The 25,534-nt window shown below is 57.5% G+C and overlaps 1 protein-coding gene across 1 annotated transcript in view; it reads right to left on the reverse strand.

Moving 5' to 3' along the window:
- Positions 1-289: 289 nt before the first annotated feature.
- The window catches only part of TTYH2 (tweety family member 2), a 35,659-nt gene continuing 10,414 nt past the window's right edge, over positions 290-25,534 (reverse strand). Inside the window, exons 3-14 of the mRNA XM_069544045.1 lie at positions 23,533-23,644; positions 18,099-18,319; positions 13,834-13,929; positions 13,219-13,291; positions 9,470-9,539; positions 8,933-8,988; positions 8,416-8,508; positions 8,142-8,234; positions 6,490-6,632; positions 5,650-5,832; positions 5,124-5,202; positions 290-2,068 (exon numbers count right to left, since the gene is read on the reverse strand). Coding sequence (XP_069400146.1) covers positions 1,988-2,068; positions 5,124-5,202; positions 5,650-5,832; positions 6,490-6,632; positions 8,142-8,234; positions 8,416-8,508; positions 8,933-8,988; positions 9,470-9,539; positions 13,219-13,291; positions 13,834-13,929; positions 18,099-18,319; positions 23,533-23,644 — 1,300 coding nt within the window. The 3' untranslated portion in view covers positions 290-1,987. The remainder of the gene's footprint in view (positions 2,069-5,123; positions 5,203-5,649; positions 5,833-6,489; positions 6,633-8,141; positions 8,235-8,415; positions 8,509-8,932; positions 8,989-9,469; positions 9,540-13,218; positions 13,292-13,833; positions 13,930-18,098; positions 18,320-23,532; positions 23,645-25,534) is intronic.

Here is a 25,534-nt window from a genome sequence, read left to right on the forward strand (position 1 = left end):
GCGGTTACTCAATAAATGCCACTTGTTATCAGCAACCCTAAAAGCAATCACCTCCAAGGGGAGCTTTGGAGACTCAGGCAGAAAGGAGGCCTGACTTTGATTCCGAAGAGCAGCGAGGTGAGGCCCTGTCTCTCTTTATTTAGTTTTCTGTTTTGTTTTCTTTCAACAGCCCTGTCTTTAAATCCTCAACACCGAAACCCGCTCTGATCCCCTCCCCGAGTATAACCCAGCCAGCAGGTGCCATCAGTTACCTTCATCATTCCCGAAGCCCAGGAAGTTGGACACAGCGTGCATTTAGTACCAGTGGTTTATTTCTTCCCCAGGCGAGGGCGCACCGGTATTAAGCAGAGGTGTGCCCACCTGGCTCCTCCAGGAACCACCCAAGGGATTCTAGTTTAGTTTACATGCATGAAAAACAACTCTAGTGGCCAACGAGGAACGTTAAGAAGCACCACCTTGACATGCACCACCATGCGACACGGCCTCGCGAAGGTGGGGTCACGGTACACGTATGTACAGGGGAATGAGGGAGACAGAGAGTCCCGGTGGCCCGGTGGTCGTGTGATCAGGGAGGCTTGGCTGGGCCTGAAAACCACTCTGCTGTTCAGCCTTTTGACCAGAAGCGGTGCCCCGGTCCACAGCCACGCTACCCCACGCCCCTGCTTCGGTGTAGGAGGCTGTGGGCCTCCCGGGCCTTGCGCTCTTTGTCAGCAGGAGGTTGGAAGCACCAAAGACGCTAACGTTGGATCCTCAGGGGAGAGGGTGGTGGGTCATCACTTCCTCCTGGTCCCCAGGCTCCTCCCTCACCCAGCGGGCACCGGTCGGGGGTAGGGACAGGACAGAGGGAGAGGTAGGGAAGATGCCCGTCTGTGCATCAGGACACCATTTTGCTAAAACCTTTAGGACCTACTTGGAGACAGATGTAGGGAGAGCTGATGTGGCCACGCAGCCAGTCTCCGGGACCAGACTGCTCATGTTCAGACTTGCCTCCCAGAGACTTTATTCTCTGAAGATGGATCCGTCCAGGTGGGAGGAACACATATCCCCACCAACCAGCATCTAGGGACAGGGTGTCTCACTGACCTGTTTTGTTCGACAAATCAGGTGGGAGGGATCAGCCCCACATCTGCTGTAAAAACTGGCTTGTGGGATGAGTTTCAATTCTTTGGATAATCAAGAATCTTACACTGGCAAGAAAGAGAGTCGCTTTTTCAAAGTGTCTGTGAATACCTGAGACCGCCCTTACCGCCATGAGTAAACTCACAGCGGAGATTCTGGAATGGAGGTGAGGTGACAGAAGGTTGCAGAGAAGACAGGTCCACCACCGCCGCCTGGAAGCCCACCAGGCTGTGAGGCCCTGGAGCTCCTGGCCTCATAGGCAGAACCTGCCAAGGCCTTCCCTCCATGGCCCGGGAAGAGTCCACTGGGGCCCGGGAGGCTGAGTTGGACAGTGTCTGGTCTCATCAGGGATGTCACCTTAAAAAGGATCTCCTGATCCGCCCACCTGCCTTTACCTGTGGGTAAATGGTACCCATCTGAGCAGCCAGGAGGAGAGAGGCGACCCCGAGAATGGTCACCTGGGCTCCCAGCTGTGTCTGCAGGAGGCAGAGTCCCAGCAAGGGGTCCCTCAAGCCTGACCCAGGCCCTCATCACTGCCCTTCCCCACCTGGTGAGGCGGGGAGTCAGGGGCGAACTGAGGCAGGCTCCTAGCTTAGGGACGGCCAAGCACCTGGGGGCGTTTCCGGTGTGGAGAGGGAGTTAGCGGAGGGAGAGGGCTGGTCCAGCTCACAGGGCTTGTCTGCCCAGGAATGTCAGCCAACCCCGGGCTGACTCTCCCTGAATCTCCAGTCACTCCCTGGCACCAGCCAGAGCCTTCCGACCCTGTCGTCTCTGTATATGCCTTTGGTTTCTGTTAAAGAAACACACTCGCATTTGCCTTAGTTAAAAACCAAAACGGAGCATGGAGGCAGGAACTCCGGAAAGCATGTTAGCCTGGAAACTCATTCCCGTAGCGCCGCAGGTGTTCATCTGCCACGGACAGGTAGGTGGCCCGCATGCTGGGCGAGTACTGTGGGAGAGAGGGAAGGAGGCAGTCAGGACAGAGTCACACGTCGCCCGTCACACCGGACACCGTGCCAGCAGAAGCGCCAGCTCTTCTGCGGGTGCTGGGCCGGCTATGGCAGCTGGGCACTGCGTTTCAACATCAAGGCCTTGTGGGGGTTATTGGAGGACAGTAGGGTGGCCTGGGCAGGCTTCATGTCTGCTGATGCTTCCGACCCTGGGGCCATCAGGACATCTGCTTCCCAAACTCAAGATGCACACCCGACCAGCCTCCCTAATGCAGCCGTGCACTAAGGAGCCCACTGACTCCGAGAGCCAGGTTCAAATCCCAGCCGTGCACCTTACTCATCCTGTGACCTTGGAGGAGGTTCTTCAATTGCTCCAGCCTCAGTCTCCCCATCTGCACAATGGACCTAAGAGGACTCCTCTCTTACATAAAAAGGATGGATTAATATAAAGCCGGAAGATCCCTAACCCAGGGCTTCTCAAACCTGGCTGTGCGTTAGAGACACTGCAGGGGTGGGGTTGGGGAGGGTTCTAAAAACATCCGGATGCCCAGGCCGTCCGTACCCACGAGTATTTTTTTAATGAGATAAAATACACATAAAATAAAGCCTTTGGGGACTTCCCTGGGGGTCCGGTGATTAAGAATCCACCAGCCAATGGAGGGAACAGGGGTTTGATCTCTCATGCCACGGAGCAACTAAGCCTGTGCGCCCTAGGGATGGTGCTCCACGGTAAGAGAAGCCACTGCAATGAGAGGCCCACACACCGCAACGAAGAGTAGCCCCCCTCCCCCGCCGCTGCAACTAGAGGAGAGTCTGCACCCAGCAGCGCAGGCCCAGCGTGGCCGTAAGTGAATGAAATAAATAAGTTAAGCTTTTTAAAAGTGCTGCCTCTAATATTTTTACAGTAAGTTCTTTCCAGTGCAGCCAAGTCAGAGAAACAAAGTTTGAGTGTTCGTAGCAGATGTTAGCCAGCTAGTTAAGGATGTGGCTTATGTTATCGCATCTCCCATCAAACGTACGACCTGAGAGTCTGCATGTCTAACAAGTTCCAGGTGCTGCTGGTCTGCGGACTCTGAGGAGCAATGATCCACAGGACCCTGACTGTCCTCTGGCCCTAGGGGTTCAGCTCTGAACCACTCACACCAGAGCTAGACAAAGGCTTCCAGCTGGGCGGGCGGTGGGGGCCCGAGACTCCTTAACTCCTTAACATTGATTGAGTCTCAGTTCTGCTCTCCCAGGGACACCTAGAGACACTTTTAGCTGTTCTTCAGTTGTTAAGTCCTGTCCCGCTCTTTTTGACCCTATGGACTGCAGCACGCCGGGATCCGTAGACTTGACCATCTCCTGAACTTTGCTCAATTCGTCTCCATTGAGTTGGTGATGCTGTCTAACCATCTCATCCTCTGCCTCTTCTTCTTTTGCCTTCAGTCTTTCCTGGGGAAAGTTTATTCTGCCCTTGACCCTGGCAAATAAGGTCAGTTTTCTGATTATCTCTGCTGAAGGCAGGGAGAGTGGCCTGGATCTTTCAAAACAGAAGGCAATCCGAAATTCATTTACAGTTGGCATTGCAGGGCCTTGAGTAATTCATGTCACAGCATCGGATTTCTCCTAATTATGTTGTACTGAGATTAATATGAAAATCAATCTGAATTCCTGGGGCCACAGCAGCTGGCGGGAAGAAGCAGGAGCCGAGAGGCTTCTTCTGGTTTACAGAGAAGCCAGCTTGGGATTTAAAGGTGCCAACTCTGGAAGTAGGCCTGGACGGGCCGCTGTCCCCGCCTGGGGCCGCCAGGAGCCAGAGCAAGGCCCGGGTTGAGCACGGTCTCTAAAGGACAGCGGGGAGGCGCTCTGGGCAAAACAGCAGCAAGGCGGCGCCGGGCAAGGAGAGCCGGAGGGTCGGCTTGAGCAGGACACTGCGGACACTTGGGGCCGATCGTCCTGCGTGTAGGGGGCTGGCCTGTGCCCAGCAGCGCCCCTGGCCTCCACCCGCTAGAGGCTGGGAGCAGCCAACACCCCCCGCCAGGTGTGGCAACCAAAGTTGCCTTTAAGTGTAAAGTGAAAGTGTCAGTTGCTCAGTCGTGTCTGAATCTTTGGGACCCCATAGACTGTAACCCGCCACGCTTCTGTTCATGGAATTCTCCAGGCAAGAATACTGGAGTGGGTAGCCATTTCCTTCTCCTGGGGAATCTTCCTGACCCAGGGATTGAACAGGGATTGAACCTGTGTCTCTGATGTCCCCTGCCTTGGCAGGTGGGATCTCTGCCACCTAAGCCATGGGGGGAAGCCCAAAGATGCCTTGAGACATGGCCAAGCGTCCTCTAGGGGAGCAAACTCGAGTGCCCCTGGGGGAGACCCAGTGCTCCACAGTAAGGTGGAAAGGTCGCCTCCAGGCCTCGAAGAACAGCTCCTCCCTCTAGGGCCCATCGCACCGTACGGCACTTATTACAGCAGCTTTCTGAGTCTCCCCTCTGCGGATTATCCACTTCCTGAAGAGGGCTGGGTCCCTGGCTCTCTTTCCCGGGTCCAGCGCTGTGCTTTTCACTAACAGCACTCGCTGGACGCCCTGAGCTGGTTCTCAAAGCCAAGTCTACGTCATGGGTCTCGTGTTCTTGGGGTGCCAGGGCTCCAGGTTCACCATCTGAATGGCTTCTTCCAAACTACCAGGATGGGGCGGGTGAAACGTCTCGCCCAGCGAAGGCGACGGCTCCTTCCCGGACACCTGGCTCAAGAACGACCCCCTTCTTTCTTATAAGTGCCAGGCTGAGTTTTGTTTGCTTTCTTTTTTTTTTATTTGGCTGCACCACGTGGCATCAGGATCTTAGTGCCCCCACCAGGGATCGAACCTGCACCCTCTGCAGTGGGAGCTTGGAGTCTTAACCCCTGGACTTCCAGGGACGTCCCAGCAGTCTGCTTTAATGCTTATCCAATAACAAAAGTGTTTCATTCTTTTCTACCTCTGTGGGAGGGATTCACTGGGTCCCCAGGAGGTTTTCTCTTTAACTGCTCCCCCCTCCCCAGCAGGGTTTGTGAGTTTGCCTGGGGAGCCCAGCTTACCGTGGGTGGAGGGGAGCCTCTTCCGATGAGCGGCACGTTCTCGTAGCGTGGGTTCCCGCCGAACAGTGCGGCTTGGTTCCTACAGGGCCGAGAAGGGCGAGGGGCGCTCAGGGCGGGGATACAGGTGTGTGTCCGGATTTCTGCAGGAGGGTCCCGGGGGTGTGCATAAGGGGGATGGAATCAGACAACAAACAGAGGGGAGAGAGAAGCAGCAGGGAGCGGGTAATGGGGCCAGGGGAGATGTGGCTTCTCGGGCCTTCGACCTGCCCTGCAGGCGTGAGGCAAAGGACAGGACACCTTCAGTGGCTCTTCCTCGAGCAGATGCTCTCGGGGTCAGGGGGGCCCTGCACTCAAGCATCCCAGCTGCAGCCAGGGGCCCAGCTGGCTTCGGATGCCTTCCTCCCCCGCCCTGGCCCCCTGGCCCCAAACATGCCCCCGCCTGCAGATCCAGCTCCCCCAAGGCCAGGAAAAGCGCCGCCGCCCCAGCCCGGCATGTTGAAGGGAGGCCCCGGGAGCCCCGCCGTACATGTACTCCGAGACAGGGGCGTTGGAGACGGTCTGGGCTGGGTGCAGGCTGCCCTGGCTGCCCAGCCCGCTGCTGTAGCTGCAGAAGCTGTGGAGCTGCCCCCGAGGTGGGCTGTGGGTGGCGATGCGCCGGGCCTGGGGGTTGAAGGGGTCGTCGTCGTCGATGTCGTCATAGTCCCTGTCCCTAGGATGACATGCAGGATACAGCCGTGAGGGGCGGGGGAGGAGTGCCAGGCAGTGGGGTCCCGGCCTGCTTCCCAGTCTCTCCTCCCAGGACTCCCCGTCTGGCTGCAGGTGTCTCCTTGAGGTTCTCTGAAAGTATGGTCTTCATTCAGCCCCGCCTTATACATATTACTCTGCTCCGTTCCCAACTGCAGAGCCACCTCCTCCAGGCAGCCCACCCTGCTGACCACCTGCACACTGATCCCCCCTACCCTGCCTCCTTTTCTGATTACTCTCGAGACACTGGATTGCTATCTTGTCTGTCTCCTCCATGAGACTGTAGGTGCCCTGGTATCAGTGCTACAATCTGTTCCTTCCAGTATTCTGGGGCACCCCTCCCAGCAGCAGCATCACCCCGCAAAGTCCTGCAGAGGAAGAGGGGACAAGCTAAGGAGGCCAGGCTGTGGCACGATGCCCTCATCTTCCCTGGCCCTGCTCTGGCCCCCTCAAACCTCCTTCTGGGATCCTGCCTGGACTTTCAGGGATACTGCAGCAGAAATCCAGCTAGCCTGTTGGGGCTGACTGCCCAGTCCCCCTGCTGCCCTTCTCCAGCCCAGGTTATAAGTTCTCAGCTCAGCTGGAGAGCAGAGCCTCCCGCCCCCTTCCCCAGGGAGCCCACCTGGTGGCACAGTGCTTCCAAGCCCCCGGCCCCAGGCAGATCATGATGGAAAAGGCCAGGGCAGCCAGGAGGGAGAAGAGGCCGAGGTACAGCAGGCCCTCGAGGCCGTCGTAGCAGATGCCGGTGAGGGCGTCCAGGTAGTCCTGGAGGAGGAAGAGGGACACGCAGCTGCAGGGGGGAGCGGCACTGCGGGGGTACAAGCTGGTCTCTGGAAGCCCCTCTCTCCCAGCCTGGACCCGGGATCGCCTCCCCTCCCCGCTCCCAGGCACAGTGTACACCCATGAAGGGTCCACATTCGGGACCCCGACATGACGGGGCACTTCTTGGTTCTCTCTCCATGCATTTGCTGAAAATAACTGTGCACTGGGCTTGGAACAGGACAGATGACGAGCTTGCGGGTGGGGGAGCCAGAGGGCAGAGGACATTTAATCTGAGGCCAGGACAGCAGGGAAGCGGAGGGAGCCTGCAGCCTCTGGGGCAAAGGGGCCAGGCTCGGCGTGTTCAGGGAGGAGGGAGAGGTCAGCTGAGGACACGCGAGACGGCACCAGGTCATGCTGGACCTCGCAGGGCAGGCAAGGAGGAGCTTGAATGTAACGCAAGGTGATGGGAGGGCATGGGTGGGTTTGGGGACGGAAGGCTGTGATCCAATTCGGTTTTTAAAAGGCTGCTCTGGCTGCCGAGGATAAAAGGTAAGCGGGTGGGAGAAAGTGGGGACCAGCTAGGAGGCCACAGCTGTCACCCAGGGGAGCAGGGTGGTGCCTGGACCGAGGCGGGGGCTGCAGGGGGACAGAGTGGACGGAGCAGGGCAGATCCGAGGGTACAGTTGTGAGCACTCGCTGAGGGATGGGGTCTGGAGGTGGGGGAGGAAGGAAGGGTGCTGGGGCCACCCCCTGTTCTCAGCTCTCAAGTCAGGCTGCCGGGGTTGGAAACCCAAGACCTTGACTCGACAGCTCTGGAATCTTTGGTAAGCTACTTTACAGATAAAAAGATATATACACATCTGTCCATCTATCTATCCATCCATCCATCTATATTCACACACAAGGAGTGAATATAATATTTCTCATCAATATCAGGTATTTCACAGTTTAACAGTGAGGACTAAATGATACATCAGATATACAGTGCACAGAACAAGGTGGAAGACAGGAACTCAGTAAATTGCAGCCGTGATCATTATCATGACTGTTCGCTTGAAATCCACGTGGGATGTGGGCTTGTCAACATACACTGGCTTCCTGCTTTGGAGGAGAGGAGGGGCTCACATGCACCCAGCGTGCTCCCTGCATGGATGTCTGATACTGCAGGTTCCTAGAGATGACCCTGGCAATGAGAATGGGGTGTCCACTTGCAACTCAGGAACTGGATGGGTTGACCAGATGGCTGGGGGTCTGTGCACTAGGGAACAGCCTTCCTCATGTAGCTCAGGGTGCCCCGAAACAGATCCAACTCTCCGTACCCCCACCCCGTACCTTTCTCTGCGTCTCCCAGTCTCAGCTACTGGAGAGAATCTAGAAGCCAGGCACTGTTCCACCCCATTCCCTGAGTCAGGCAATCACTCTCCCAGCCTCTGCTGGCTTCTCCCTGGGACGATGTGGCCTGCTGGAGTGCCCCTCACCGCCCTCCAGCTGCCCCCCAGGGCCACCCCGCACCTTGTGCAGCCCCCGGCAGTCCAACAAGGCAGTCAGCTGGTGGAGGCTGGACTCGGATGAGTTCAGCAGGAGCTGGATTCCAAGCAGATCTTTCTGAAGCAGGGAGAGGCAGACAAGAGTGAGCGCAGGCGGCGGGGAGGGTTGGGGATAAACCCGCAGACGGCAGCTTCGGCAGAGAGGCCTTTAAAGCCACAGCAAGGGGCTAGACTGCGCAGGGAAGGGACACACTTTCTCTCCCCGGCCCGGGCCCCGAGGGGAGGGCCGGCTGCCTCACCTCTGCGGTGGGGAAGCGGGGCACGGCGAACTGCAGCAGTCCTGCCACCTGGATCTGCATGGCGGTCAGCGAGCGCTGGAAGATGGTCAGGGCCTGCGCCAGGAGAGACCGCAGCCCCGCGTGAGGTTTACTCCCCCGCTGCCTCTTCCCCTGCGGCCCCCCGATCGTCTGCAGCTGCAGTCACGTCCCTGATCGGGGACGGCCCTTCCTGCTGGCAGGTCTTCCCCTCAGCCCTCAGCCTTCCCGTCCATCTGCTTCCTGCTACTCGAAGTATCCTGCTGGGACAGCCTGGTCGGGGAGCTTGTGAGAAATGTACGATCTGGGGCCCACCCCAGACTTAAGCACAACCTCCGCCTGGAAACCAGCACCCAGGGTAATGGAGCTGACCCAGAGCCCCCTACGGAGGACCCCAGAGAAGCAAAGAACAGCCAGGCGCCTCCACCTTACAGGTCAGTGCTGCGGCTGATCACACGGGGGCTCTGGGGGCAGGGGGAGGGCTGGATCGGGGGCGCCGTACCTGCTGGAAGGGGCTGCTTGCGCTCTGGCTGCAGTACAGGTAGTATCGGGTCACCTCTGCAAGGCAAAGACACTGGAGTCAGGCAGGAGCTCACACATGACCTGCGCTCATCCATCCTCGGTGGCTAGGCCCGTCCCCGAGCTCCCAAAGGAGGCAGCTTCTAAGACCTGGCCCACTGGTTCGGCTGGTCCTGAAGGACCATGATAGGGCGGCTTTGGGTGACTACAGGGCTGAAAGGGAAACTAGGGCACGTCTGGGGCCTCCCTGGCTCAGACGGCAAAGAATCGCCTGCAATATGGGAGACCCCCCCGGGGGGAAGATGCCCCGGAGAAGGGAATGGCTACCCATTCCAGTATTCCTGCCTGGAGAATCCCACGGACAGAGGAGTCTGGAGGGCTACCGGCCACAGGGTCCCAAACAGTCGGACACGACTGAGCGACTGACGCTTTTACTTTTTCTCAGGGGCACAGTCTGGCTGACCGCGGGCCCGGACCGAGCATCCCAGGCGGTTCTGACAACAGCAGCTGATATCCTTACCGGGGCGGACCTGGCCCTCTGTGATGTTCAGGATGAAGGTGTCTGGGGCCGCGCAGAAGTCGCTGGTGCCCTGAGACAGGGAGAAATGGGAGGGGTGGAGGAAAGTCACACACCTCCAGGAGTTCAGGCACGGGGACCCCGCGGCTCAGACTCGGCTGGGCAAGAACCGTCAACGGCCAGCTTCCCTGGGCTTCCCTGGGTCCTGGCTTTGCCCTTGCCTGGCTCTCTTAACTTTAGAGACAAGGGCTTAGCCTGGGTCTCAGCGTCTTCATCAATCACACAGGAGAGAGATGCTCTTCACCTAATGAATCAATCCACGCAGCGTACTCAGGAAAGTGACGGGCAGACAGATAGCGTGCACTCTGTGCCGTTACCTTTGATTTCTGAAAGCCTCTCCTGGGAGGGACCCGGGTGAGGCAGGGGGGTGTGATGGGATACATTTTGGAGAGTTCTATGCACCATAGCCTTGTTTGCCCATCTCTGTTTTATTTTTTGTCCTGCTGTTACCAAGCCCACACCTGCTCTGGGTGGTGTCCATCTAAGGAGCCTGCCCCAGAATCTCTTCCTAAAGAGTTACGGAGATGCTAAGTCCACCTCTGAGCTTTTGGGTCCAGGTCTTGTCGTGATAAGATGGGAGGTCAGGACGAGCACAGGGCTGAGAGGGGACAAGGGCTCCAGACTGCTGTGGCCACACCAGGGAACCCAGACCCTGCTGCCCGGCCCGCCCTGGCTAGGGGACCACCAAGAGCCCACGGGGCCAAGTGATGGAAGGTCCGGGTCCTGGCAGAGGCGGCTGCGAGGACGCCACCCTCTGAGCCAGGCACTCCGCAGGTCTCGCCTGGGGGTCACAGCGGGCACTGGGTAGAGGGGGGCTCCCCCCTTCTCAGGTCACCCCATGACCCTCCCAGAAAGGGAATAAATGTGCAGGAAACCAACAGACCAGTGGGAAGGGTTGAAGGCAAAAGGAGAAGAGGGCGGCAGAGGGTGGGATGGTCGGATAGCATCACTGACTCAATGGACATGAACTTGGGCAAACTCTGGGAGATGGTGAGGGACAGGGAGGCCCGGCGTGCTGCAGTCCACGGGGTGGCAAAGAGTCGGACACGACTGAGTGACTGAACAACAGCAACAAGCCGACGGACACTGACCACACGCCTCCCAGGGGTCCACCAGCCATCTCACCCTCATCAACAAGCCTTCGCGGAGAGTGCTGCTCCTCTGCCCATCCTACAGGAGGAAATGCCTGGGGAACCTCGGGAATGCTCCTGGGGCCCCTGCCGGGGAGGGGGAGTGCTCGGTGGCCAGAGCACCTGGGTGACCCTCCAGCCTCTTCCAGAGGCCACTTCTCCCCGCTCCTTCTCCTTGGGTGCTGTCTCTCCTCTCTGCCCCTCACCCCTGCCTCACACTCCGGACTGTACAGCGGGGTGGTCGAGCAGACAGGGCTTGACCCTGGCTCCCATCTGACTCCTCATCACGTTCTTTATAAAAAATATTCATTTGACTGTGCGGGGTCTCGGTTGCGGATCGCGGGATCTTTAGCTGGGGCTTGGGAACACTTAGTTGCGGCGTGTGGGTTCTAGTTTCCTGACCAAGGACCGAACCCAGGTCTCCTGCACCAGGAGCTCAGAGTCTCAGCCACTGGATCACCAGGGAAACCCCCTGGCACATTCTTGGGGGGCAGTGCTCCTTCCTGGAGACCCTTTCTGGGGGGACAGGGGAGGGAGGGGATGAGGCCAGTGTTGGCGCTCTGCCCCACAGCTCTCAAAAACAAAAACAAGAGCAGCCCCAGAAAAACAGGCTGGGCGGGCAGGGGCAGTGGCCACACAAAAGCTCCCCACAACAGCCTCGGAGGGCCTGGCTCCTTCTGCCCCACTTCCTATTAACATGCAGCAGGAGCTGCAGCCCCATCAAAGGCCCATTCACTGCCTCACCCTCAGCCTCTCTCACACAAGGGCCTGATTAATCGAATTAGGGAGATGGCCTTTCTCTGCAGCTCCCTGGCCGCCCGGGGGGCCCTTGGCTGGAGCTGGAGTCGCCTCTGGTCGCCGTGAACACAGAAGCCTGGTGAGAGGGAGGAGACCCTGCTGGGAAGGAGCCGGCTCCCGAAGGGGCACCCGTGGTGGCCGGCTGGAGGCACCCGGGGGAGGGCCCGCCTTGTGCGTGCTTCCCTGTGCCCACTCTTGTCCCCAGAGAAGCGGTTCTCTGCCAGGCAGCTGTGCTTGTGGCCTCGGCCAGCAGCCACCCTCCCTGGACTCTGTTCAGCCCGCCTAGCTCCAGATGACGTCAGGGTGCATTTGATCATGACCTGAGCCCTCCCGGTGGCTTAGACGGTAAAGAATCTGCCTGCAATGCGGGAGACCTGGATTCAATCCCTGGGTTGGGAAGAGCCCCTGGAGAAGGGAATGGCAACCCACTCCAGTATTCTGGCCTGGAGAATCCCATGGACAGAAGAGCCTGGCGGGCTACAGTCCATGGGGTTGCAAAGAGTCAGACACGACTGAGCGACTTTCACTTGGGCCCTCCTACTCTGCTCTTCCCTGTACCTGGAGGGGCCCCATCCCTGGGGACGTAGGCTCCTTCTGCCCAGGGCTCCCTCCGCAGTCCAAAGTGGACACTGTGTGATGTGGGGATGAGGGACAAGGCAGGAGAGGCCCACCTCCTGCCTCTTCCGGACAAGCTCTGCCCAGAGCTACTCAGACAAGCAGCACCAGGGTCCATGCATTCTGGGGGCATCGTGGAGGCCCACTGGCCAAGGCCAGGGTCACTAGCCAGCCCCCGTCACTGGACAAGGCATGCGTTTGGGTAGAGGGGTTCCTGTGTGAACCCCCCCTTTTTTTTTTCCTTCTGGATCAAAAGGGCAGAAGAGGTCACAGGTTTGCTCTGTGGCCCTTAAGTCAGCTAAGGGGTTCTCTGAAATCCTTGTAAATCTGCCCCTCTGTCACACACACACACAGAGACACGCAGCCTGTACCACCGCTGTGTCGATCCACATGGGGCTGTGATGATCTGCCTGTGAGCTGAAACTTCCGAGGAAACATCCCGTTCTTCTGGTTCCTGCATCTCCAGGCACCCGTGCCCCCGAGAACCACGTAGCCGAATGTTGAATGAACGAAGGCCGTGCACACAGCTCCTCTGGAGTGTTTGGTCCACCGGAGACCAAGCGGACCTGCCTAGCTAGTGGCCCGCCTACACTCCTGACACCTTGTGTGTGCGCCTGTTTTCGTTTTTTAACATTTCAAGGTACCACAGCTGGAAACACACACCACTGTGAATCGGACAGTGTGTGAGTCCAAGCGCAACGGATGGGAGGCCACCTTCTGCTTTCTGGACGCTGGGGAGGAGGGCCTGGGAGTGTGTGCCGAAGCCCAAGCTTCCAGAATGGGGTTCAAGCCCCGCCCAGCCCCACCAGCTGGGCTCAGCTCTTCACACCCAGAGGAGGCACCTGGTTGCCCGTGCCCGGCCGCACAGGCCGTGGCACGTGGGTCAAGAATCAGGCAGGCCTCTTATCTTGGATCTGCCCCCAAATGCCTCGTGACCCCGGGGCAAGCCTCTTCCTTTCCCAGGGCCTGTGTCCCCATCAAAAGGGATGAGCCAAGCCCCTTTAGTTCCCAGCCTCTCGGATTCTTGGTTAGGGACTGAGACCAGAAGCTGGCCCTGCCCTGGGGACGCTGGGTGGCACACAACGACATACCACCAGACCGAAGACCACCCGGGTGGACCACCTGGCACCCCCATGGCCCCCAGCTCACCACAGCCACAGCAGCGTCAGCAGCCAGGGACGTCCAGCTGAGGAGCAGGGCCAGCACCCCACAGCAGAGCGTCCTAGAGGAGAAGTAGCCGCCAGTGGGGTCCCAGCAGAGGCCGGCAGGTGGGGGCCCTGTGGTGGCTGCCCGCCCCCCAGCCCCCCAGCCTTCGGGGCCCTTCCTCTCGGCTACGACCTTGTCCCCCTGGTCCTCCAGACTCCCTCGGTGGCCCCGAGGGCAGCCCCAGCCTTGACACCACCCCGCTGACTGCTGGCACAGGGATATGGACCCTGCGCACAGGTCCCCAGGGGAAGAGACAGCAGCCAAGGGCGTGAGCTGAGCGGCTCTAACGGCTCAGCTGCGGGACAGTCAGGCCCAGGAGGCAGGGGCTGGGAGGGGGGAAAGCCTGCCCCTGGCTTGGTGTCTAGACGGCAGGACGGTGGCTGCCGCCCCCACCCCGCCCCGGGCCGGGTGCTGAGAAGGGGGGAGGGAGGCGGTGTCAGGCTGCCCCTGCTGCCCACATGCCCCTGGTCCCCCAGGCCCTCATCCCTCTGGACGGCGGCACCGTCACTCCCCATGCTTGGCCAGCTCTTCCCCCAGACCCAGAGGCAGGCTACTCACGAGGCCAGGAGGCACCTGGAGCGCTTGGCCAGACCCAGGCAGGCAAGGAGGAAGAGGACCAGGTCCAAGACGAACAGCAGGAGGTAGGAGAGCCACCTGAACAGAGCGGGAGGGGCGGTCAGGGGAGAGCTGCTCACCCGGGGCCCTTGGCCCGCTGGACTGTTCCAAGGACAAACTGCCCACAGCCGGCAGCTAAGCTGATGAGCCTGGGGGCCAGTCCTGCCCCAGACAGCAAGAAGCCAGTGTGCATGGTGGACAGCCCTTGGGGTTCCGGGGGCTGCACCCCAGCCTGTGCTTAGACAAAGGAGTCACCCTCCCTCCCCGAGCTCAGTGTCTGAACCAGCACTGCCTCCTAGAACTTTCTGCAGTGATGGACACGGACCACCTACGCACTGACTACTCTCTGTCGCTACCTATGTGTGGCCGATACAACCGAGGAAACGAATTTCTCCTTTCATTTACTTTTTCTCTTTTTCAGAACTGAAGTATAGTTGCTATACAATATTATGTAAGTTACAGGTGTACTATATATATATATTTTTGGAAGTTGCTCAGTTGCGTCTGACTCTTTGCGATCCCATGGACTATTCAGTCCATGGAATTCTCCAGGCCAGAATACTGGAGTGGGTAGCTTGTTCCCTTCTCCAGGGGATCTTTCCAACCCAGGGACTGAACCCAGGTCTCCCACATTGCAGACGGATTCTTTACCAGCTAAGCCACAAGGGAAGCCCCAAAATACTGGAGTGGGTAGCCTATCCCCTCACCAGGGGAATCTTCCCGATCCAGCAATTGGGAACTTCTTCCCAACTCCAGGGTACAATATATGACTCACAATTTTTAACGGTTATACTCCATCTATAGTTACTATAAAATATTGGCTATACTCCTCATGTTGTACAATATATATCTTTTATCTTATTTTTTTAATTTAATTTTTACTTTTTATGGGAGTGTAGCTGATTTACAATGATGTGATAGTTTCTGGTGTACAGTAAAGTAATTCATTTATACACAGACACGTACCCACCCTTTCGTTTACTTTTTTTGGCTGTGGGCCATGCAGGATCTTCCTCAACCAGGGACTGAACCCGCACCCCCTGCAGCAAAAGTGCAGAGTCCGAGCCACTGGACCACCAGGGAAGCCCCTCACAGCCTTTGTTCCAACAGCTGCTCGTGACCAGCGGCCACGCCACGGACAGAGCAGGTCTAAACCATCTCTTGGCAGCCTTCTGGGAGGCAAGTATTTGGACCCTGGTTCCCGTTGCTTCTAGAAGGCACACACAGTGTCAGACCAGGCGAGTTCTGACGGATCCATGCCACGGATCACAGCTACGATGGATCATAGCCACGGATCCAAGAAACTCCGAAGAGGCCTGCATCTTTAACGATGGCGGACCGCAACGAAGAGCAGCTCCCGTTCTTCACAACGAGAGAAAGTCCAAGCCCAGCAAGGAAGACCCAGTACAGCCAAAAATTAAATAGATAAAAAGAACCTCGGGCCCATTGAGCGCTGGAATCCCATTCTACAGACTGGAAAACCAAGGCCAGGGGAAAAGAGGCTGGCCCAGGAATTCCAGGCTCTCTGAGCCTTCCTGTAAGAGACAGGGCCAGCCACTTGGAGCCCCTCAAAATCCTGGCTTTCCCATTTCACACCTAAAGGCTTCTTGTTACCCTTCTCTCCCCTACTCGGCACATTGGCAGGAAATCGAGGTAGGACCGAGTCGAAGCTCCTCGATCATGAAGCTCTAAGATTATGTTTCAGCCTGCTCGGCATCCCCGCCTCCTCGCGTTATAAAAGTTTCCTGGAAACAGCTCTGTGAGGCGGATGCGCTTCCCCAGAGGAGCTGGCTGCTGACATGGGGATGAGTTTCTAACCAAGAACTCGGCTCTCCCAGGAGCCACGCGGGCCCCCGCGGCCACGGCTCCTCCCACATCCGGCGTGGGTACGCGGGCTCCCTTACACTCTTTGGAAGCCTCTGGAGAGCAGTCTTGGGGCTTTTAATCGCCTCTAACACGTAGCCGGGCCTTGTATAAAAGTACTAAGAAGACTTTGCTCAGCTGGGTGGCTGGGCTCCAGCACCATCCAGAAAGCAAAGGTGGGGAGGTTGGTCCCAAGGAGACCTGGGACCTGGGGCTGGTGAGCTCATGAAGAATAAAACAAGGCTTTTGTGCCAGGGCAGCTCATTCGAGAGGAGGAAACAAACGGCAGATGAGGGGAAGGGATAGAACGTCAGCAGCGCTCCGGAGCCACAGGTGCCCACCGAGAAGCAGCCCTGAGCGAGGGGAGGAATCTGGGGACGGGGTTTCAGGAGACCCTCTCCATCACCCTCACTGAGATAGATGCCGTGCAGCTGTCACCACCTTACCCTCAGTTTTTATAAAATCATCTGAAAAAGTAAGCCCTTTTGATGCTTACGTTCTGATTTAGTTCACCAAGATAATTCTCAAAATGCCCAAATTAAGCCCTTCAGTATACAAGGCTTCCCAGGTGCCTCAGTGATAAAGAACCCACCCGCAGGAGATGCAAGAGCCTGAGTGAGTCCCTTCTGGACTTTTTTTGGTCTCAATTGTACCTTCTGGCAGGAGAGTTTGGTCCAGACTCATCGGGGACAGCCCCTACCCAAACCTGGAATCAGACATTTTCCCAAGGGAGCCTGGTTCCTTTCAGGGCTGCCCCGGTGGTGCAGTGGTAGAGAATCTGCCTGCCAAGCAGGAGACCCGGGTTCAATCTCTGGGTCAGGAAGAGTCCCTGGAGAAGGAAATGGCACCCCACTCCAGGATTCTTGCCTGCGAAGTTCCACGGAGAGAGGAGCCTGGCGGGCTACAGGCCATGGGGTGGCAAAGAGTCGGACATGACCGAGCGCAGAGGCAGCGCGGTGCTCGTACGCCGTCCCGGGCTAGGTCCATTCAGGGAGAGCAGCAGGGTCGAAACGGACACCACCTCCCATGATAAGAAGGTTTCGGAGGCTCGGACAGTGACTGTCCCTCATGTCATGGGACTAATCCAATGCCACTGTTTTGGGTCACAGGTCACAGCTAGTCCTTAGAGTCAGTAGTTTCCTTCTGGTTACTTGGGACACGAGCAAAAAATACAAGGAAAGAAAAATCTGGGCGACATCTGGGAGGGCGGGGGCTGGACGGGCAGGCAGGGGAGGGACGCAGAACACTGTCCAGAGCTGGGGCCTCCTGAGCTTCCTCTGGTCAGGGCCTGTCCATCTCTTACCCCAGGGAATGGAGAGCCCAGGTTGGGGAGGTCCAGAGGCCACCAGGGGCATGTTCTCTGGGTCAGTATTAGCTCAGCCTGCAGTGGGGCTTTCTCAGAAAGCGGAAATGAATTCAGAGTAAATTGTGCAACGCTGTGGTGGAGACTGTGACCTTTGCCGGTGGCTTGAAGCAGAGGCAAGAAACTGGGGAGGGTGAGGGGCATCCAAAGGACAGATGCTTGCTCCCAGGATTCCTGCATCCCCCGCGCCCCCTCTGAGCCAGGCGCTCTGCCCTGAGTGTACAAGGAGGTGTACGCCGTGAGTGCGCGTCACCCTTCCGCTGGGAGCCCCCCCAAATCTGGACTGCCGCCTCCTTTCTTGGTTGTTCCCAGAGTGACCTTCACCAGACCCTCCGTGTGGACGGAGGGCAGCCGATCCCCGGTCAGCTGGCCTGTGTCCACCGCCTTCACCTGGGATGGGGTTTGGGTGATGGGGAGGAAAGGGAGATGTAAACGAAACCCCAAAGGTCTGAGGACGCAGGAGTGAGTCTGCATACCTGATATGGCAAAGGTGGGGTGGTGCCCTGTAGTCCCTATCACTCCGCTTTTGGGCATCTCTGAGGCTGGGGGGCATCTCTGAGCTTGTGAAGCAGTTGCCATCAGGCAAGGCTCTGTGCTGCCAAAGGGGCTGCCATCTCCCTGACCCCTCGTTCCCCTGGGGCTGGGTCTGCAGGTACAAGGAGCCCTGGCCCCTCAATCCGAGGAGAGGAACCTGTAAACCAACCTCACTTCACTCAGCCCTGAGGATGCTGGTCCCGGACGAGCTCCCTGCTGTGCGCTGGGTGGGTGGCCAGGTGCAGGCTGAGATCTTGGCTCGTCACTGCCCCTCTGGGGGGCTCAGTGCCTGCGTGTAAGTTGGCTGCACTCCCTGCCTCCACAAGTTCTCATGTCCTCTGATTTCAGACAATGGCTTAGTGAGATGTTCCGGGGGCACTTCCCTGCTGGAACCCAAGATGCTGACTGCTGAAGGGAGCTGGGCTGGCCCCTCCCCTGGGCCCCTCACCTGTAGTACTCCACAAAGCTGGTCTGGTCGGCCAGTTCGGTCAGTTCCTCAGTGACCTCCGTCCACACGGGCACCCCTGCCATCTGGACAATGATGCTGCCCGCCGTCTGCTGTAAGAACTTCAGTGTCTGGAGGTAATCGCCCCGGGCGGCAAAGATCTCACCCAGGCGGGCGAGGTGTTGCTCCAGGTCCACCTTCATCTTCTGGGTGGTTCCCGACACCTGTGGAGGGGTGGGGCTTGAGAGTCTGACCTTGGCGGGGAGGAAGCCAGAGGGGGTACACTGTCTGATTCAAACTGGAGGGGAAGAACTTGGCCTTGAATGAGACCTCCACAGGCACCACCAGTCCTGAAGTCATAAGGCTGTGGTCCAGGTGGAGAATGGATGGCAGAGCGTCCCCCTACCCACCCAGCCCGAGGGTCCCTCCATCAGGGGCACAGGCCCGATCTAGTTCTAACCAGGACCTGGCCTCCGAGACCCAGTGCCTTCCTAGGAAGACAGACCCAGATGCGGAAACAAACAAGAGAAGCCATTTTTCTTCCTTGATTCTCTTCCAAGTTTAAACATTTTGGACGATGAATTCTTGTTGAGGGTGAGGAATAAAACGTTTAAACCAAAGAATCCCTCCGTTGCTACCTGACCTTTGGTTCCCACAATAGGCTTTCTCGGCATCTCACAAGAGAAAGGCTTTGTTGTAGAGCGAGCAACAGCTCACAGCGTCCTGAACCCGAGTTCAGAACAATGGGACTTTGAAATGATACAGGCAGATCCGATGCTGCCGGGACACGCACGTGACGGGAGGAGGAAACCGGTGCCTTCTCTGTGCTCACCACCCTCCTGGCTCCCCACGTCTGCCCTATGTGGAATTGAGCAGACCTTGAAGGAAGCATCTCTCTGCTCGGAAGTAGAGAGGAAGGTCAACGGTGTTGACTGTCCTGGGCTTGCAAACAAGGACTGGAAAGACGCTTCTCAACAGCCCGGATGTAGGGTCCTGAGACAGAGCCCAAGAATTCCAAGCACCTTCCCCCCAATCCTGCTCTGAGCCTGGGTGTCGGCAAGAGGGGAGGAAGGGCCTGGTTGCTCTGAAACTGTCACGTTTCACCAACAAGCACAACTGGCTGGAAACGGGGAGTGTGTGCTAATTGTCCAGGCAGCCTTCAACTCCCCAGGTCTGCAAGGAAGAGAAAAATGACCCAGAGCGGGAATTCCCTGGAGGTCCAGTGGTCAGGGCCCTGCACTTTCACTGCCGAGGGCATGGGTTCAATCCCTGGTTGGGACACTAAGATCCTGCAAGCTTTGCGGTGCAGCCAAAAATACAAACAACAAGCAAAACAAAAGGACCCGGAAGAAATGTTTAGAAACTTCCCAGGGTGAGAGCTCCACGGAGAGACGATTAGACCCCACTCCTGGCAGCAAACGCTACTTCTGCGAGTTAGAGGGGCTTGACAGCAACTCCAGGGCCTTTCACGTCTGTGCTGTGCTGGGAGTTCCTGGTTCCACAAAAGAGAATGGCCGCCTTTGTTGCATTTTGTTTTTTTCCAGTGTCAGCAGCTTATTCCCTTTTCTGGCTTGCTCCTGGACCTTACAAGCTGGTTAACGGCTACGAGATGCCAAAATGCAGAGACACCAGGCACACGCGTTAGTAAATCCAGCAGCTGACCCGCACTCCTTTCCAGTTCCGTGAGGTCACGGACAAGTGCTCTGCAGCCACTGATCCAAAGGCAGTCTTCATGAACGTTAACGCTGGGAGCAAAACCCGCTCTGCGCGATGTTTCCATATTCCTCTATGAAGCCTAACTCACTTTAGACCACAAGGCTGTTAAAAATGCTCTGTAAACTTTTCCTGTAAGATCACTTCTTTCCCCTTCCGTAGCTCTAAAATGTTTCACTTCTCTACTTCTTAAATTCCTCCTTGGGAAAAAAAAAAAACAAACAAAAAACAACGCACACACACATACAAGCCAGCAAACATCTGCCAAGCCTTCTTTTCCTCCTGATGTCTTCCCATAGGAAACCAAACAAAACAGAAAAAAATTAAAATTACAGCGCTGACCCACTTACAGCTGCCCCTTCCCCATTCTGCCCCCAGTCCTTAGAGATTCAGCACAGAGCTCCCCGAAGGGAGACAGGGAGGTGGGATACACAGAGATGGCCCTGCTGCTCCCACAGGCAAGAGACACTCTTCGGATCAAGAGGGCTGGCTCAGCTCCCCAAGTTGGGGCGAAATCAGGGGCAAGCTAGCAGGTGGAGGAAGCTGTTATCCCAGAGGATGGAGCAGGCATTCTCCAGCTGCGGCCCTTGGACCAGCAGCCTCGCATCATCAGCTGAGAACAAATTCTCAATGCAGATTCTCAGCGGAGAGCCTGGGGAGGGGGGAGGGCCCGCCATCTGGGTCTGTCAAGCCCTCCAGGGGATTCTGATGCAAGCTCAAGTTGGAAAATCTCTGACCGGGAAGAAGCTCCTTCTCAGAGAGGAAGGAGGTGAGGGGCAGAGCCTAGGCAGACTAGGGGCAGGGCCCGCATCTCAGAGCCTGGAGGGGAAGGGCTGAGGCCAGACCCCTGGGCTCCAGTACTGGGTTCTGAAATGTGCCAGCTCCCCACCCTGGGGCAGCCACAGCACCTCCCTGTGTCCAGTTCCTTCACCCAAAGGGATGCCCACAGGCCGGCTGCCAGCTCAAACCCAAGCCAGCTGAGCTCCCAGAGGGGTGGAGTCCCGGGCCATGGTTTTAAGCTGAGACCCCAGTGGGCTTCCCTGATGGTAAGAAGTGCTATGCAGGATACCCAGGAGATGAGGGTTCGATCCCTGGGTCAGGAAGATCCCCTGGAGGAGGGCATGTCACCCCACTCCAGTATTCTTGCCTGAAGAATCCCATGGACAGAGGAGCCTGGCGGGCTGCAGTCCACAGGGTCACAGAGTCAGACACAACTGAGCGACTGAGCAGCAATGGGTTAGAGGCGTGCAAGGTGCCCTGGGTGAGGTCCAGATGGGGTCACTGGATCCAGGGAAAGGATCCACCCAAGGCGTCCCGAGTGACCCTTTCTGACCCCCCAAATCAGTGTGTGCAGCTGACTCAGGACCCTGCTGCCAACCGTGGCACAGGGCTCCCCAGGCTGGGACGGTGCACACCTGGGGCTCCTGGTCCAGGAAGGAGAGCCTGGCAGGGCCCACCTTGCTCTGGCCCAGGTCTGAGTTGCCTGACCTGTCTCCTGAGTACCCCACTCCCAACCTCCAATCAAAGCTTCCACTCTTCCGAGGTAATAATAGTAATACATATTATTATAGTAATTATAATAATAGCATCATTAGCATAGCACCCCCACCAACATTTGGAGAGTTCTTTGTAGATAACCAGGCATTTTCGCAGGCATCATCTCATCAGCCATCACTCATCTGATATTTGGCCTTCACCCCTCAGATCTGGGGGCCTGCTAAGATCTGCTGTCTCCCCGGAGCCTTGGGACCTGGGAGCCCACCCCAAGGTCAAAACCAGCCCTGGAAGTCCAGCACAGGGCGTCCCTCTCCGGGCAGTACCCCTGGCCCTGGGGCACTCTCGGCATGGGGCAAGGGGCCCAGCCTGGAGGTCCCGGTCCCAGCTCATCCCTGGGTGATAAAGACAAGAAGAATTTGAGTTTTCCCATCAGGATGGCTCAGGGACTTTCTTCCTCGGTCCCTGGGGGAGCCACAGGCCATTCTTAGAATGGTCACAGGTCAGCCAGTGAAGGGCACAGCTCCGGGGCTTCCCCAGAGGTCCTCCTTTGGAGGGTGAGTTCTTCCCCCAGGGTGGGTGGAGCCCTTTCCACACCAGGGCAGAAGTGAGGGTGGGGGCCCCAGGGAGTAAGCCCCGCCCCAGGCCAGGGCGTGCCTAGGCCCCCCTGTGGTGGTCAGCCTGCATCAGGTCCCCCAGCTCCTCCACCCTGCCGCCGTTACAGCTGCCCCAGGCCAGGGTCCAGACAGCTAGCTCCTGGCCCCCAGGGATGGGTCCCAGCAGACACAGTGGGGGGAACGGATAAACTCAGCAGGAGAGTGGGGCCCCGGGTCTGGCCTATGGCCCTTAGCTTCCCAGAAGGACTTTATCTGAGGCCAAAGGCAGGGCAGCCAGCACCCGGCCACCCCACCCGAGGACCAGCACAGCTGTCTCTTTAAGGGAGCTTGTCCTGGGAGGGCTGGGGGATTAAGGCCTTAGAGGAGCTTAAGGGAGGGGGGTGTGCAATGGGGTCGAGTCCCTTCTCCAGAATCCTCTTCCAGCAGCACCGGGATGAAGTCCACACACTCCGGTCAGGGCCGGATTGTGTGGCTGAGGCTGCCGGACAGAATCAGCCATTGGCTGACGTTACCCCTCTGCTGGGGACCTGGCCCAGGGTGGACATACAGCGACTGGCGTTTCTGAAAACTGCCCTGGAGCCTGGCTCTTGGGACACGGGGGCTGCTGGGAAATCAGCTGGAAAGACCTGGTGCATGAACGTGACAAGCACGGGGGGCCAAGGGCTGTGTTTTCAGAAGACCCTGCCTCCTTGCCCAGAGGCTCACCAAGTGGACCTCTGCCTTGTGCTAAAAATCCCACTTCTCCTCCGGCATGTCCTTCACCCTGAGCCCCGAGCTGGAGCCACGGCGCCTGGAAACCAGAGCCCGGAGCACACCGTGCTGGCTTTGGAGGCTCTGCACTTGGTTTTGAAGTTTTCCCCTTGACATCTCCTAGACCCGACCCACAACGCTCTGTACTCAGCGCTGAGAGTGAACACAGAAAACACCGTGGGAGGAGCTTCCCTGGTGGCTCAGTGGGAACGGAGCCGCCTGCCGAGGCCGGGGACGCGGGTTTGATCCCTGGGTCGGGAAGATCCCATGTGCTGCAGAGTAAGTAAGCCGGAGTGTGGGTTGCTCTGCTCCGGAGTAGTTGTGAGTAAGCTCACAGCTACTGAGCTGACCCTCCAGGGCCCGGGACCTGTAGCTATTGAATGAAGCTCGTGGGCCCTGGAGTCCACGCTCTGCAAGAAGAGAAGACACCACGAGAGAGAAACCCACTCACTGCAGCTGGAGGAAAGCCCGTGCAGCAGCAAAGACCCAGCATAAATAAATAAACAAATAAAAAACAGTGTGTGTGTGTGTGTGTGTGTGTGTGTGTGTGTGTCTCGGGGGGGGCGGGGGCGGGGCTGATTTTCCACATTCAAGAACCTCTTGGGCACAGGTCTCCTAAAGGTGGGTAGGATTCGATCACACGGCCGTCCTGCCCACCCCCAGGCCCCATCCGCCTTTCTCCTTGGGTCCTCACTCCCACCCCTGCCTGGGGAGCAGAAATGGCCTGTCTGCTCCTGGCGGGACCAAGTGGCAGCCCCACGGGGCGTCCAACCCCCTTGGAGTCAAGCTGGCCGGATCTGACCGGGGCGTCTGTGGGGACCAGGCTGACCTTGTGGGCCGTGCCTGGCTGCCCGGGACCTTACCAGCACATTGATCCCGGAGAAGGTGTGGTTGGCGTTGTCCAGGGCGTAGAGCAGCTGATACACCCCGTCGTTGGCCTCGCTGTTTCCATAGAAACCCGCGCCCACTGCAGCGCTGTGGGTGAGACTCCAAAGTTAGAGGTGATACCCGGAGGAGATGGTTTTTTTCAGGACACTATTTTTTAGTGCCGTTTTAACTGCACGATGAACATGAATGGAAAGTATATGTAAGTCCCCGTGGTCTGGCCCCTCACTCACACAAACTCCCCCACTATCCACAGCCCCCACCAGAATGGCACGACTGTTACAACTGATGAACCTAAGAGGACAAGCCACTATCACCCAAAGTCCACAGTTTACGTTTGGGTCACTCCTGGGGCTGTAGAGTCTTATGTCTGAACAAAAGTATAAGGACACGTGTTTGCCATTATAGTATCACAGAGTAGTTCCACGGCCCTTAAAATCCTTTGTGCTCTATCTTGTAATCCTCCCCCATCCCGAAACCCTGGCAACCATTCATGTGTTCACCGTTTCCATAGTTTTGCCTTTTCCAAAACGTCATATGGTTGGAATCATACAGTAAGTGGCCTATTCATATGCATTTAAGCTTCCTCCGTGTCCTTTCGTGGCTTGCTAGCTCATTTTTCTTTGAGAGCTGAATAATATCCCATTGTTTGAATGAAAACAGCTTGGCCGTTCACCTCCTGAAGGGCATCTCGGTTGCTTCTACTGTTGTTGTTCAGCCACCAAGTCATGTCTGACTTTTTGCGATCCCATGGACTGCAGCACGCCAGGCTTCCCCGTCCTTCACTATCTCCCGGAGTTTGCTCAGATTCATGTCCATTGAGTCGGTGATGCCATCCAACCATCTCATCCTCTGCTGCCCTCTTCTCCTCCTGCCCTCAGTCTTTCCCAGCATCACTAGGCCTTGGCAATTATGATACAAGAGGCTCTAAGCATCCATTAGAGCGAGTGTTTGACTTCAGCTGAGGGTAGGGGAGAGGGGGTGGTCTAAACTTCTGGCAAGTGTGTTGGCCAGGCGATGAGGGGAAGGCTCTGGGCCAGCGGGCCCTGGCCTGACCTGGCACGTTTCATTTAGCCCACGGGAAAACACTCCCGTTCTCTAGCCCCGGGGCTCCGAAGGGTGGAAGATTTTGCTGGCTGGGCCCCAGGGATTCTGATGCTGGTAATAAGTCGGGGAGGGGCTCAGGAACCCGTATCTTTCAGGCTCCCCAGGGCTGACACATGTGGGCTTGGGGACCGCTGAAGTCTCGTGAAATCACACCTGCCTCTCCGAAATCCTCTTAATGTTGGAGACTCCCCCTCCATTCTCTATCCTTTCCCCCACTCTCCTGTGTTGCCCATCCTACTGGAAAGTTCTGGATTCTAGAAAGTCCTACTCTTCGGTGTGATGTGCGGGCCTGTCTTTCCGGTGGCACACAGGCATAGCTGCCCTGCAGCAGGTGGGATCTCCCTGGATCAGGGATCGAACCCATGTCCCCCGTGTCAGCAGGTGGATTCTGCACTACTGGAACACCAGGGATCCAGAAAGCCCCCCTTCTTATGTGGAGTGGAAGTCTACCTCCTTAAACCACACACCCACTGATTTCTGCCTGTCCTCGGGGTCAGCCTGGAAGAAGCCTCCAATTCTACAAGATGACCTGCTGGACATCTGAATGGGGCTCCGTATCACCCTCCTTATCACTCTTCCAGTCAAGCATGTCCTCCAGACCCTGGTCCACATCTGGTTCAGCTCATCTGGTCGGGCAATGCTCTGAGTGACGCTCCCAAGCCCAGGCGGTCCCTCCAGCTCCGAGCTTGGGTCTTCCCTCCCCGCCACTGACCCTGTGCTCCACAAACACCCCGGGATTTCTCCCCAAGGACCCCTGCGAAGCCCAGGTGCTCCTCCTTCCTCTAACGCTCTACTGACTTTTGTTTTGTTTTAACAAAAAGCAGAACTCCAAATCCATCTCTGTGAAATTTCATCTGGTTGGTTTTGGTCCAA

This window comes from Ovis canadensis, chromosome 11, assembly GCF_042477335.2.
Source record: "Ovis canadensis isolate MfBH-ARS-UI-01 breed Bighorn chromosome 11, ARS-UI_OviCan_v2, whole genome shotgun sequence".
NCBI classification, from domain to species: Eukaryota; Metazoa; Chordata; class Mammalia; order Artiodactyla; family Bovidae; genus Ovis; species Ovis canadensis.